Raw genomic sequence first — 11,733 nt, 5'->3', positions numbered from 1 at the left:
CCTGTGAACTATGACCTCCAGTCAGACTGACCTCCCTGTGAGCTATGACCTCCAGTCAGATTGACCTCCCTGTGAGTTATGACCTCCAGCCAGGAGGTCTCCCTGTGGACCAGGACGTGCCGGTAGGCTACCACAGCCATCCCCCCCCCCCCACTCATCCCCTGCAGATCAGTAGATCAAATAGTCGTGATCATCATTTTGTGCCAAAAGAACAAAAATATTGAGTCAGTGGCCACAATTTCAACTAACAGCTCAACCTGCCAGACACAGCTGCAGTTTTCAACTTTTTAAGACCGTTAATGCCGCATTCAGGTAACTCACTCCATATTGGAATTAGCTATTTTGAGCTATGTCAGGGAATGGAAAAACACGAGAAATCTGCTGCTAGAAGAGTGAAAAGACACCCAGCACCTTCATCAGTTCTTCCAAGCACGAGAGGTAGATTTTGAAGATGGCTGCTGCAGATGGCGGTCCAATGTACTGCCTGATGTCAGCCCTGTCCACGAAGGCCACGTCGATCCTCTCTGTGATGTTGGAAGTGGTCAGAATCACCACGTTGCAGTGCCTGAAGGTAGAGGAGTGCGCGCCAGTCACCAGGTGCCTCAGTGACTCCCTCACACCCTCCGCCCATGAAAGTTCCGGTGTTCAGCCAGCATCCTAGCCACTGTACTCCAAGTCCCAACACAGGCCTGAGTGCCTGTGGGACTCCCAACTCCCCACTAGGCTCTCCTGGCCGCAACACAGTGCACCAAACAGACCCTCTGCTCCTCTGCCTTCTGGAAAGTTCTCCTAGACTCCCACTTCACTATTTCCTCTCTTCCCTCAACCATGGTGTGGTGAAGCTCTCACTTGTGTGCAGTCCTGACTGCCCCATCAACTGCTGGGCATGCCCGGGTGACTGCTCTCCACATGGTTCTCATGACCCCCACACGTTGCGAAGCTGAACTATTTATCCTGTTTACCAGCTGCTTTCCCCCTTTAGCTTCTAAGCTCTGCAAAGAGAGCACTGTTGCCCAGTCTGTTCACTGACATGGGCCAGCACAGAGAAGGCCCAAGGCACCCTGGGGAGCATGCTCCCCTGGGGCCCGTGGTTGGCATACAGGCTGCAGGAAGGTGAATGGCCAGCTTTACCTAATATCTAGCAACAGGTGCATAGCACAGGGTGAGCAGGGGTGAGCCAGTGAGGGTAGGGGCAGGGAGTGCAGGGGTCCTAGGAGCCCAGAGAGTCAGATACACACAAAAGAAGGTCTGGAAGGGTCACCTTGAGGGGCCTGAACAGGGAGCGTGAAGTAAAAGGGGACAAGAAGGTACGAGGGAAACCAGAGGCCCACGTGTCTCTATTCCCGCCTGAGCCCACACCTGCTGGTGACAGGAGGGGCGTTGGGGCTCAGTGGGAACCCTGGAAATGGGGTTTCAGAGCTGAATGGCTGCCCTGGGAGTGTGCCTGATACCTGGTCCAGGTGGTCCCGCAGGCCTCTAAGGGGTGAGCAACAGAAGAGGGGAGAAGGCCAGGCATGGGCTGCCTAGGCTGCCTGAAGAGATGAGAGGCCAGTGGCAGAAACTGAGGTGGTCTGGAGAGTGGAGGCTGGGGAGGGGTTGCCAGGAGTCAGATGCTGTAGAAAACTCCAGGGAGAGCAAAGGCCCTCAGGTGAAGGAGGCACAGGGGTAGAAACCAGACTGAGGAGCAGGGGCGGGGAAGGAAGCAGAGGTGAGGAGGGGCTGCACCTCGCACGTGGCTGGCCTGTGGCAGGGTGGAAGCAAGCGGCCCCTGTAGTCTACCCCAAGAGCCGCATCTCAGGAAATCAGAGCCTCTGTGGTAAAACTACCCTGAAGGCCTGGAGGAAACAGCCCTTAGCACAATTCAGTTCCCTGTGAGTCCACATGCAGTAAGCTAGCTTCCAGGCGGTGCTCTGGAGTCTGGCACCCTCAGTGGAGGACAGCACTCCCAGGACTCACTGTGAGAGCTGTGATCAGCAGAGGGGGCGGTGAAACACTGTGGGGAGCACACAGGGGCTCTGGTTTGGACATCACTTCCTTGTGAGTCAAGTTAGTAGGAGTCACTCCCTAAAGCTGGATCAGCGTGGGGCACACTGACCACAGGCTCTGGACCTGCAAGGCCGGACTGCGGAGAGACGAAATCTGGCCCCATGAAGGGCACGCAGGTAACACTCACCTGCCCACTGCCAGCCCTTCAAGGCTAACAAACACTGGGCGGCGTTGGCACCAGTGCTTGAACGTGGCGTGTTTCACTCCGTGTCATGTGCTTCTCTGCATCATGTGAGTTTTCACCACACTCAAGTTTTATGTTACGTTTTTAGCAGTTTAGTACAAGTACTTAATTCTTAATTATTGCGTTTAGTATACATACTGCCTCAGACGGGCAAAGACAGAGCTGATACTTAGCAGCAGCCGCTGTTTCCAGTCAGAGGAGCTGGAAGTAAGGTCTAGGGGTGTGCGGGCACCTCACACCCTGCCCATGGCTTCTCACGTGAGGCCACCACATCAGCATTACCTCTTAATCTGATCGATCTGGGTCAAGACGGCATTGACCACGCGTATGGCATCCGAAGGCTCAGCGCCTGCCCTGCAAGCATTACGGGCGGCTGTGAGGCTCTCCACCTGTGGGGATGGGACAAAAGGTGGAAAAGGATAGCGCCTGGCCCCACAGGCAGCCATGGGATGCAACAACAGAGCAAGTGGGGAACAAGTGAAGGGGTGTGCTGAGCCCACTCTGCCAGAAGCTGGACATGCGGGATACTGAGGAGGAGTGGGCTGCATGACCGGAGGGCTGGATGGAGGCCGGGCTCAGCCAGGGGTTGGATTTGCTTCAGTCACGGGTGTGATGTCCAGATGTGCATACCTCATCAATCAGCACAAACACCAGAGCATCTTTGTCATCAATCAAGTCCTGAATCTTCTGGAACATCTTAGTTACCAGCTTGCCACTCTGGAACCAAAATACTCCTTTAGTGTCGACTTGCATTCTTCACGCTGCCTGGTGTAGACATGTACCCATGGTCCCCACCCAGCCTCGGTCTGAGCCCAAGGGGCCCGAGAAGCCCACTGTCTCCTGACGGCCCCTTGGAGAAATCCCTAAATCCAAGAAGCCAGGGCCACATGGAAGGAGGCGGACCACACGCTGCCTTGCCCTATTCCACGCGCCAGGACAGCGAGCCTGAACCCACACCGGCTCAGCTCCGGGCTGCCCGGCATGGGCGCCTCACACCCTGTGCACTTCCTCCTTCCCTTTCCCTGCCATCCCCATGACTAGGAACAAGATGGGCCACGGATGCAAACAGGCAAGCTGGTAGGTGCATGCCTTCCAAGTGCTCCCTGTCCTGGCCCACCACCCACCAGAGGGACCTACAGACACAGGTGCCTGGGCGGCATTCCCCTGTGCTGAGGGGCACTTACAACGTCACCTTGGCTGAGCCCTGCAATTCCGATAGAGGAACGAGGCTCAGGGCCCTGGGGGCATGCTCAGCTGAGGATGCGGCGCTCGCTAGAATGAGGGTGCTCTCCCTAAGAGAAAGGTGAGTGTCTGTCCCACCCAAAGGTATGGATGTGACAAGCAGAGGGTCCTCTCAGGCCTCACACTACTTCCAAGTTACTGCTTAGCTCTGGAACTTCCCTCTGACCCTGAAGTCAGCCACACAGTCACGTGTTGCCGATTTCTCATGTTCTTGGAGAAGGTTTGCTTACTACATGGGACACCTTTTCAACTACAAGGTTGGCAATCCTGAGAAGTAGAAGTGATGCTAATACTTACTTCCGAAAACCACTTAGAAAAGAGACTGTGGCTGTTTATTTCAATTAATTGGCCATACCGGTACCTGGGAGGATAAAACAGAGTTAAGACGACTGGTTTACAAATCAGGTACCCCCAGTGGCAACCACTCCTTCTTTAGCACTGCCCACTAACTGGTTAAATCACCAGTTACTAACCAGGGCTCGAGGCAATCACGAATTACAGGGTAATACCAATAAGGGCTCAAATAATTATGAAAACCTAATGACATGCAGTCAGTGGTTCTGATTAAAGCAAACAAAGTGTTTTGAATTGAATAATATCTTCATTTGAATCAAAGCGAGAGTAAAATCTCCCTCACTTCTAATCTACGCATAATTCACATCTCCAGCGCTGTAAGAAGTATTACCAGTAGTAACCTGGCAGGCAAAACAAAACATAACCATCAGGAGCTTTCTGGCTGGAGCTGAACATGCTTTCTTCCTTCCCTAAAACTGAAATGAGTGTGACAACCTGTTTCGCAGCACAAAATTACTTCCCGAGCCCGGGGCTGCCCAGATGCCCCAAAGTGAACCTCAGCACATACTGACTGAAATCTACCACTGACCCTCTGCACGCACAGGAGGCGGCTGAGACCTGAACACGCTTATTTCTAACTAAAAGCAGACAGGGAGCGAGACTGAGGCAGAAGGGAAGCCGAGCCAGGTCCTCTGCACCTGGAAAGTCCAAACAAGAAAAACAGTCACTTTCAAAAAATTCTAATTGGCTTTCCGTTTACTAATTCTGTTTACAAAAGAGGGAAGGGGAGAGACAACCTAACGAAATAAAGATTGGGTTGAATATTACTATTTAATTCTAAGCGTTTTGATAAGATGAGCAACAAAGGCTCTCTAAGGTTTCTTTTTACAACTTCAAAGCCAAAAAATAAATGCATATTTCCAGATGTTGTACTTCAGAGAGTTGTATTTCTTATAGTAACATCTTCAGTCTCCTGTGTTTTAGGAAATCACCCCAAGAGACCTTTAAAACACAGATGTGTTTCAGTATGTCAAGACAAAAACCAAGTCGCCAAACATAAAATAGAGGGTAGATAAAGAGCAGTTTCCCAACATAAAAATACCTACAGGACATTTTTGAAAAGAAGAATAGATCAAAGTATACCTCATAGGATTCCCTCATCTAAAGTCACACTGAGTAATGAGTATCAGATTAACCCTCCGAATTAATCAACCAGAAAATGAGACAAAATCACAACGGCAGCTGTGACGGGACTGGGTGGCAGGCATGGAGGACTGTCACCCCACACGGGACCTGAGGGGGCCCTAAAGTGCTCTGTCTCTCTGCCTGCAGCACCTTCCAGCCACAGCCCTGGAGGGGACCCAAGAAGTGTGCAGCCACCGGGCCGACCTGGACACAGAGGCCTGAGTTCTAGGAACCTGAGGCAGCTGGAGGCAACCGAGCAGAGTTCCAGAGGGGACGCAGATACGTAGGAATAAAGCTCCAGGAATCATCACAGGGTCCCTCTGGGTCTTTGCTGAACACTCAGGGATATGAGAAAAGGGAAATCCCATGAGGCTGGAGAGCCCTGAGCTGTACGGTTCCTGGTGTTCACAGCTGGGACGTTCACGTTCCCAATGGCCCAAGTGGACAGTACCCACTATGACTCAGGGGGCTCCCCTGAGACCCCCGAAGGGCCTCACTTCAGCATTCAGTCTAGACCCCACTCCAACAAAGCTTAAGAACAAACCTCAAGAGGATCACGTTAAATCACAAGTAACGGAAATGCCCACCAGAACAAAATCCAACAAAAACAAGGTCTGCATTCAATCAAAGCTTGGCTGGCAGGACAAGCAGAAACTGACCCCAAAGCAGGAGAACCACCCAGCAACAGTGAGACTCAGAACTGACAAGTGCGATGCAATTAGCAGAGAAGAAAGTGAAACTGTGACGGTACACTTGCTCGAGCATTTCAGCAAGAGCACAGCATCAGAGAGCTGAGAAGTTATGAAAGGAAACAAGCGGAACCTCCCGAAAAGAAATACACGCTATCAGAAATGAAGATGTCGCCGAATGGAATTAAAAGCATATTAGATATTTTGAAAAATGGCCCAAAATGGAACACAGAAAATTCTAAAAACCTGAAAAGACCAAAAAGCACATCAGTGGCCCGTGGGACGATATCAGGTCACTGAACCTGCAAATCAACAGAAAATGGGGGCGGGGGTACCTGAAACAATGGCCACGTAGAGTCTAAACGTGATGAAGCTGCCAGAGCTCAAGAAGAAACAGACCCAGCCTGAGAGACTTGGCCACTCCTCTCCCAGGTGACGGAATAGTGACCATCAGCAAGAGCAGCAAGCATCCTGGGCCGTCACCCAAGCATCCCACCCCCGAAAGCAGAAACACGTTCTGATGCGTACAGGAAGTCACCAGAAAGACCACGTGCTGACTGTAAAGCAAGTGCCACCAATTTAAAAAGACTGAGACCCTAACTTGGCACCGCTGAGTACTGAGGAATTAATTAACCTGCCTTGAAAGAGAGGGACTACATACAGAGTCAAGGGAAATGATTAAAAAATAAAAACACCTCTGTGCCACAAACGAGAAGCAAGCAATCCCGTCCTGCTGCTCTCCTTTCTCAAATTACCAGAAGTTACCTGCTTGAAAGTCTAATGGTCAGTTTCTGGGCTAACGCTTTACACAGGGATGTTTTTCCAGTTCCCGGAGGACCTGCAACAAAACCCAAGCAAATGTTAAGCCAGCATTTAACAAGTGGGTGCATTATGCACAGCATACAAAATAGGGAGAACTCAATGCTATGAATGTTATTCCCCCAAGCACTGCTTGCTAACTCACAAAGAAGTCCGCCAGCAGCGTGAGTGCCGTAAAATATCACCAACACGCTTTATGAGTCTTTCCCTTTTCCTCCTAGTTTGAACTCAGCTCGTGTTTCTGGTCTTAGCTCCCACGCCCCCAACAGAGCACTGCCTCCTGGCACGCAACTCCCCTCAGCATCCCAAGAGGGCTACGTTTCCTGGTTGACGTCTTCACTGACACCCTCCTTGTCCCCATGTGTCTTCTATACAATCCACAAAGACACCTGGCGAAAGGTCAAACACCTCTCATGACACTCATTTCACCGGGGCCCACACTAAACCAGAATGGCAGCCAGGTGAGGGCTCCGCTCATACAGCTTCTTCCCCGTGGGCCACTTAGCGCAGAGCCCTGTAGCAGCTCTGAGACCAATGTGAAGGACAAATGCATCTGTCAGAGGACAGGCACCTTCAACTCTGATTTTCTGCACACATTCTCAACAATTAAAAAAAAAATACCAATTCTAAAGAAAATATTAGCTATTTCACTAATTAAAGTATCTATTGATCGCCTACTCAAAACCTAGTATCAGGACAATGTGCTGAGCATATTTGCTGCTTAACAGACACTTTTTAGGACTACAGAGCAACCTATAACCTTAACTGATGTAAGAAGCTAATGACTTTGCACCCCCATTTCACTTGGGTGTTCTCTCGATTCCTTTCTAACCAGTGACATCAAGAAAAACCCAATGCTTTTTTTAAAGATTTTATTTATTTACTTGACAGACAGACAAAGAGAGAGAGAGACAGAGCATACAAGCAGAGGGAGAGGGAGAAGCAGGTTCCCTGCTGCGCAGGGAGCCCGACGTGGGACCCGATCCCAGGACCCTGGGATCATGACCTGAGCCCAAGGCAGACGCCCAATGACTGAGCCACCCAGGCGCCCCGAAAAACCCAATGTTTTCCTCGGAGAAGATTCAGACAGAATTTCAGGAGAGTATGGCTGTCATGTTTTACAGTCATAAAATGAAGTTCTAAGGACACTACAAAGAAACGTGAGGCAATTACTGCCCTAAGAATCATATGATCACTTGGGGGATTAGACAGTTACTTGAAAAGTTGTTTTTTTTTTTTTTAAGATTTTATTTATTTATTTGAGACAGAGAGAATGATAGACAGAGAGCATGAGAGGGAGGAGGGTCAGAGGGAGAAGGAGACTCCCTGCCGAGCAGGGAGCCCGATGCGGGACTCGATCCCGGGACTCCAGGATCATGACCTGAGCCGAAGGCAGTCGCTTAACCAACTCAGCCACCCAGGCACCCTGAAAAGTTTGATAATAATGTAGAAAAGTCACAAGGCAGTGATCAGGTGGCTGCCAAATGGCAGGTCAAGTAGCAGATGCCCAGAGTAACATGAGCTAGATCGGCTTGTCAGGGAAGGGACATTCTAAGGCAACTCTGGCTGCATCAGAAAACAGAGTGGGAACTCCTCAAAGGTCAACGGGATGAGTAAAGAAGCCCGATTTCACACAGTTTATCTTGTTAAATAAGTAAAAGCCCACATGCTTTACCATGCAACAGCACGACCCGGTTCCAGGCGATGAGATTGCTGTCAACGTTCTTGTCTGAGAACAGCAAAGTCGTCATCACGTAGTCAAGGAGCTGCGTGAAGAAAGGTAAAATGCAGTCAAAGGTGCCATTGCAGTGGAGGTTCCCACCAGATGTGCTGCTGGAGCTTACGCCCGGGGAGTGGGGACGGGCCCTGGGCTGCCCCTCGGAAGCTGCCACCGCGCCACCAGAGATGCCACACGAGGACAGGCTGGCTGTTACAGTGTAAGTGTAAAGGACAAACACGAGGGTCACTTTCACTAAAGATGCCAAGATCGCACAAAGGGACGAGACTGATCACGTGACAAGCGTCTCCGACCTCGGGGACAACGGGGCAGTGGGCAAGCGGCAGCACATGTGCCCGAGACAGCAGCCAGGACTGTGTTCTCGCAGCCTGGGGGGACGTGGGGTGAACCTCCAGAGTCCCCCACAGCATGCAGAAGGGCCCTTCCCCTTGAAGGGTTCAGACGAGCTGGTGCTTGCTCAGGCCTGCCCACCTGCTCTGTCTGACCTTTGGCCCTGCCTCCTCAGTCCCAGTGGGTTCTTAAGAGCACAATCCAATCAAAGTTGTCTTCACAATGGGCACCCTCCCCTTTCTCTCCCGAGACCACTCTGCTGGGGGGCAACCCCAGAGGACAGATATGCAGGACACGGGCTGCTGGTGGGCCTGAGTTCCCAAAGCCTTTTTGAGTCAAAGGGCTCCAAGATGCTGGAGAACAACACAGTACTGATCCCACTTCAAATAACCGGCCTTCTTAGAAAATAGCACAAAAAACTCACATGAGATTTGACTTCCACATCATATACCAGGCTGTCCCAAAGCCCATGGAATTCAGCTGGGAGAGAATAAAACAAAAACCTAATTTTAGGAAAGCAGGCTATTACACTGACCACTGAGGTTTGCTCTGATGCTCTCCACTGCCCCATGAGTGGCCGGCTAAGATTCTCATTATAGGGAAGTTAACTTTTTGAACTTTTTCTCAATATTTGAATTCTTCTTAATATTAAAGATGCTAAGTAACTGCCAGTCACATAACTTTTGACAGATAATTAAATGGAGTACAGAGTCACTTTCGCATCATGTTACTCCACACAATTGTCTTTTGTGGACCTGCACTCTGCCATGAACACGTCCCTGACCCACACTCTCCCTGCCAGCCAGCACTTGGGCAAGGCAGCAGCAGGTCTAGTCCAGCTGTCAGGACCTCAGACATAAGCCCCAAGGACTGAGCTACCCCCCGACTCCACCTGCTAGAACCATGGCAAAGTCCTCAGAGAAGCAAAGAGAAGGCAGGAGGAAGGAGTCACGCAGGTGAGCAATTGGGCAGGAAAAGAAGAACACCTTCAGATTCTCAATTAGCACTATCTTAGAGGGACCTGCCTGAAGGAACACAGTCTTACAGCGAAGATCTCTACTTTCCTCTTTTATGATATGCTCTCCATTTCACAAGAAATAAGACATGCTGAAAGCGTACAAAACAAATGGATGAATGCAAACTCCTCAGCTAACTGACTTGGAGAGCCCAGGCCACATGCTGACGTCTGACCTTGTGTCTCAAGTGTGGCCCGCCTGCTGTCACTGTCACGCACCTGCAGGCAGGACCCAGTGACTTGCTGCAGTGATGTTCTCAGTCTCCTCTTCCAGAGTCTCACTGCTGGGGCCTCCCTCATTCAGCTGGAAGACGTGAAGTGCAATTGTGCAGGCACCCAGATCAATGGGCTGTGGTGAGAAGGGAAACCAAACAAATCCACACAAACGGAAAAATAACTCACTTCCTAATTCTAGTCATCGAAGCTAGATGGTAACATCCAAAAACAAAGATCGAACATGTCAGAAACCAGTTCTTAGATTAGGTAGAAAAACTACCATGTTCAGGTTTAGTATTAGCTCTTTTTTAAATACTTTCCCCTGCCTTTATTCAAGAAAGGACTTTACTGTTCTTTGTAATCATAAAAGTTACATGCTTGTTGAAAAAATACAAAAAAACACAGAAGGAAGAATGCCAAAGCCCCCCACATCCAACCTCACCCATGTTTTGGTCTATGACGCACCACACATACTTGACCGAACATGGATTCAGCTGCATAGTTTTCTAACTGCGCCTTCCCCTCTCAGTAGAGCTTGGAAACATTTTCTGTCAGTAGGTAAGAATCAGCGTGTGCTTTTTCACAACTATACCACATTAGGTGTGGATGTATCATTTCCTTAGCCAACCTCTAATAGATAATTAAGATATTTCAAATCATTAGCCATCATTAACAAAACATATATATAGTTCACGTATCTTTATAAAATCACATAATTGTTAAGACAAATTCCTCTAGGTGAATGTGCCAACTCAAAGATGAGAACGTTAAAATCCGTCCTTTAATCTGTCCTTCCTCAGTAGTGTGGAAAGCTCTTCTGTTTCCTTCAGGCTGGCCAAAATCAAGTAGGATGGATAAAACTGACAAGCCGCAAGGGTCAGTCCCAGCACACGAATGGAGAGGTCCACCTTGCAAGCAAAATTGCCAAGCCAATTCTTCCAAATTGATTCTTTATGAAACGTGAACCACACAGATACAGATGATACGTCTTCCTGAGGCAGACACTTTGGGCTGTTTTTATACCGACAGAAATGCCCCAACGCATCCACCCTTTCACACAAAGGTGGTGGGTGAGACAGTCCACACGATGGACTAGATGAAGACTGTCTAGAAGGAAAGCCCATCTCCTCTCTGCAGCTGTAGCCCCCATGTCTCCTATGGTCCTACACTGGCCTCAAGAACAGGGAACGGGCAGGGGGTCTCGTCAGCGTAGCCCACCACCCCACTGCGCTGCATCCTGCCTCTGGTTTCCCATCTGTCCCCCTACTGTGCTGTGAGCATCCGGACAGCGGGGTCACATCTACTCCCACCACCTGGCTCTTCACAGAGCTGGTGCCCATCTAACAAACCAAAAGGTAAATCAGGCAGTTTCTGACAACAGACCAGCAAAGAAGCAAGCACATATTCATGATACTTCTTTGTTTTTTTGCTTTCTTAAAAGTAAACACTACCCCCAATGTGGGGCTAGAACTCATGAGCCCAAGATCAAGATCGCACACTCCACAGACTGAGCCAGCCAGGCACCCTCATGACACGGACTCTGTATTCAGCTAAGAATTAATGACTCCTCCTCACAGTGAATTAGGTACCTGTGGGTCTTTCACCTTTAACTCCGTGTCAACAATAGACACGGATTGCACGTTTCTGGTCAGAAAAGGCTCATCGAATTCAGTCCACGTGTAGTCCCCAAACACAATATTATGTCTGTTGAGTAGCTTTCTAACACTCTGCTTTATGTCTTCTTTTTTTGCAGTGCTGGGGAAACAAAGGAGACAGGAAGGAGAGCTCAGCTTAGGGCAACACTGTAACAGTCCGTGTCCGAATCAGACCGCTCCAGGAAGGAGCAGCAGTGGGCTTGCCCGGGGCGCCCCGCTTCTCCCTCAGAGAAGGGGGCAGCAGTAATGGTTCCTGCTATACCAGCTGACCAGAGGTGGGTCAGCACACCCAGGGGGCCCGGGCCAGACTGGCGAAGGTG

The 11,733-nt window shown here is 50.0% G+C and overlaps 1 protein-coding gene across 1 annotated transcript in view; it reads right to left on the bottom strand.

Moving 5' to 3' along the window:
• Nucleotides 1-11,733, bottom strand: part of TRIP13 (thyroid hormone receptor interactor 13) — a 21,936-nt gene that overhangs the window by 4,578 nt on the left and 5,625 nt on the right. Inside the window, exons 2-10 of the mRNA XM_034998788.1 lie at nucleotides 11,348-11,560; nucleotides 9,762-9,891; nucleotides 8,952-9,007; nucleotides 8,135-8,225; nucleotides 6,406-6,478; nucleotides 3,770-3,833; nucleotides 2,861-2,947; nucleotides 2,513-2,619; nucleotides 412-565 (exon numbers count right to left, since the gene is read on the bottom strand). Coding sequence (XP_034854679.1) covers nucleotides 412-565; nucleotides 2,513-2,619; nucleotides 2,861-2,947; nucleotides 3,770-3,833; nucleotides 6,406-6,478; nucleotides 8,135-8,225; nucleotides 8,952-9,007; nucleotides 9,762-9,891; nucleotides 11,348-11,560 — 975 coding nt within the window. The remainder of the gene's footprint in view (nucleotides 1-411; nucleotides 566-2,512; nucleotides 2,620-2,860; nucleotides 2,948-3,769; nucleotides 3,834-6,405; nucleotides 6,479-8,134; nucleotides 8,226-8,951; nucleotides 9,008-9,761; nucleotides 9,892-11,347; nucleotides 11,561-11,733) is intronic.

Source organism: Mirounga leonina, unplaced genomic scaffold (genome assembly GCF_011800145.1).
Source record: "Mirounga leonina isolate KUSES-001 unplaced genomic scaffold, KU_Mleo_1.0 Mir_95, whole genome shotgun sequence".
In the NCBI taxonomy this organism is placed as follows: domain Eukaryota; kingdom Metazoa; phylum Chordata; class Mammalia; order Carnivora; family Phocidae; genus Mirounga; species Mirounga leonina.
This window is presented reverse-complemented; position numbering and strand designations above follow the sequence as displayed.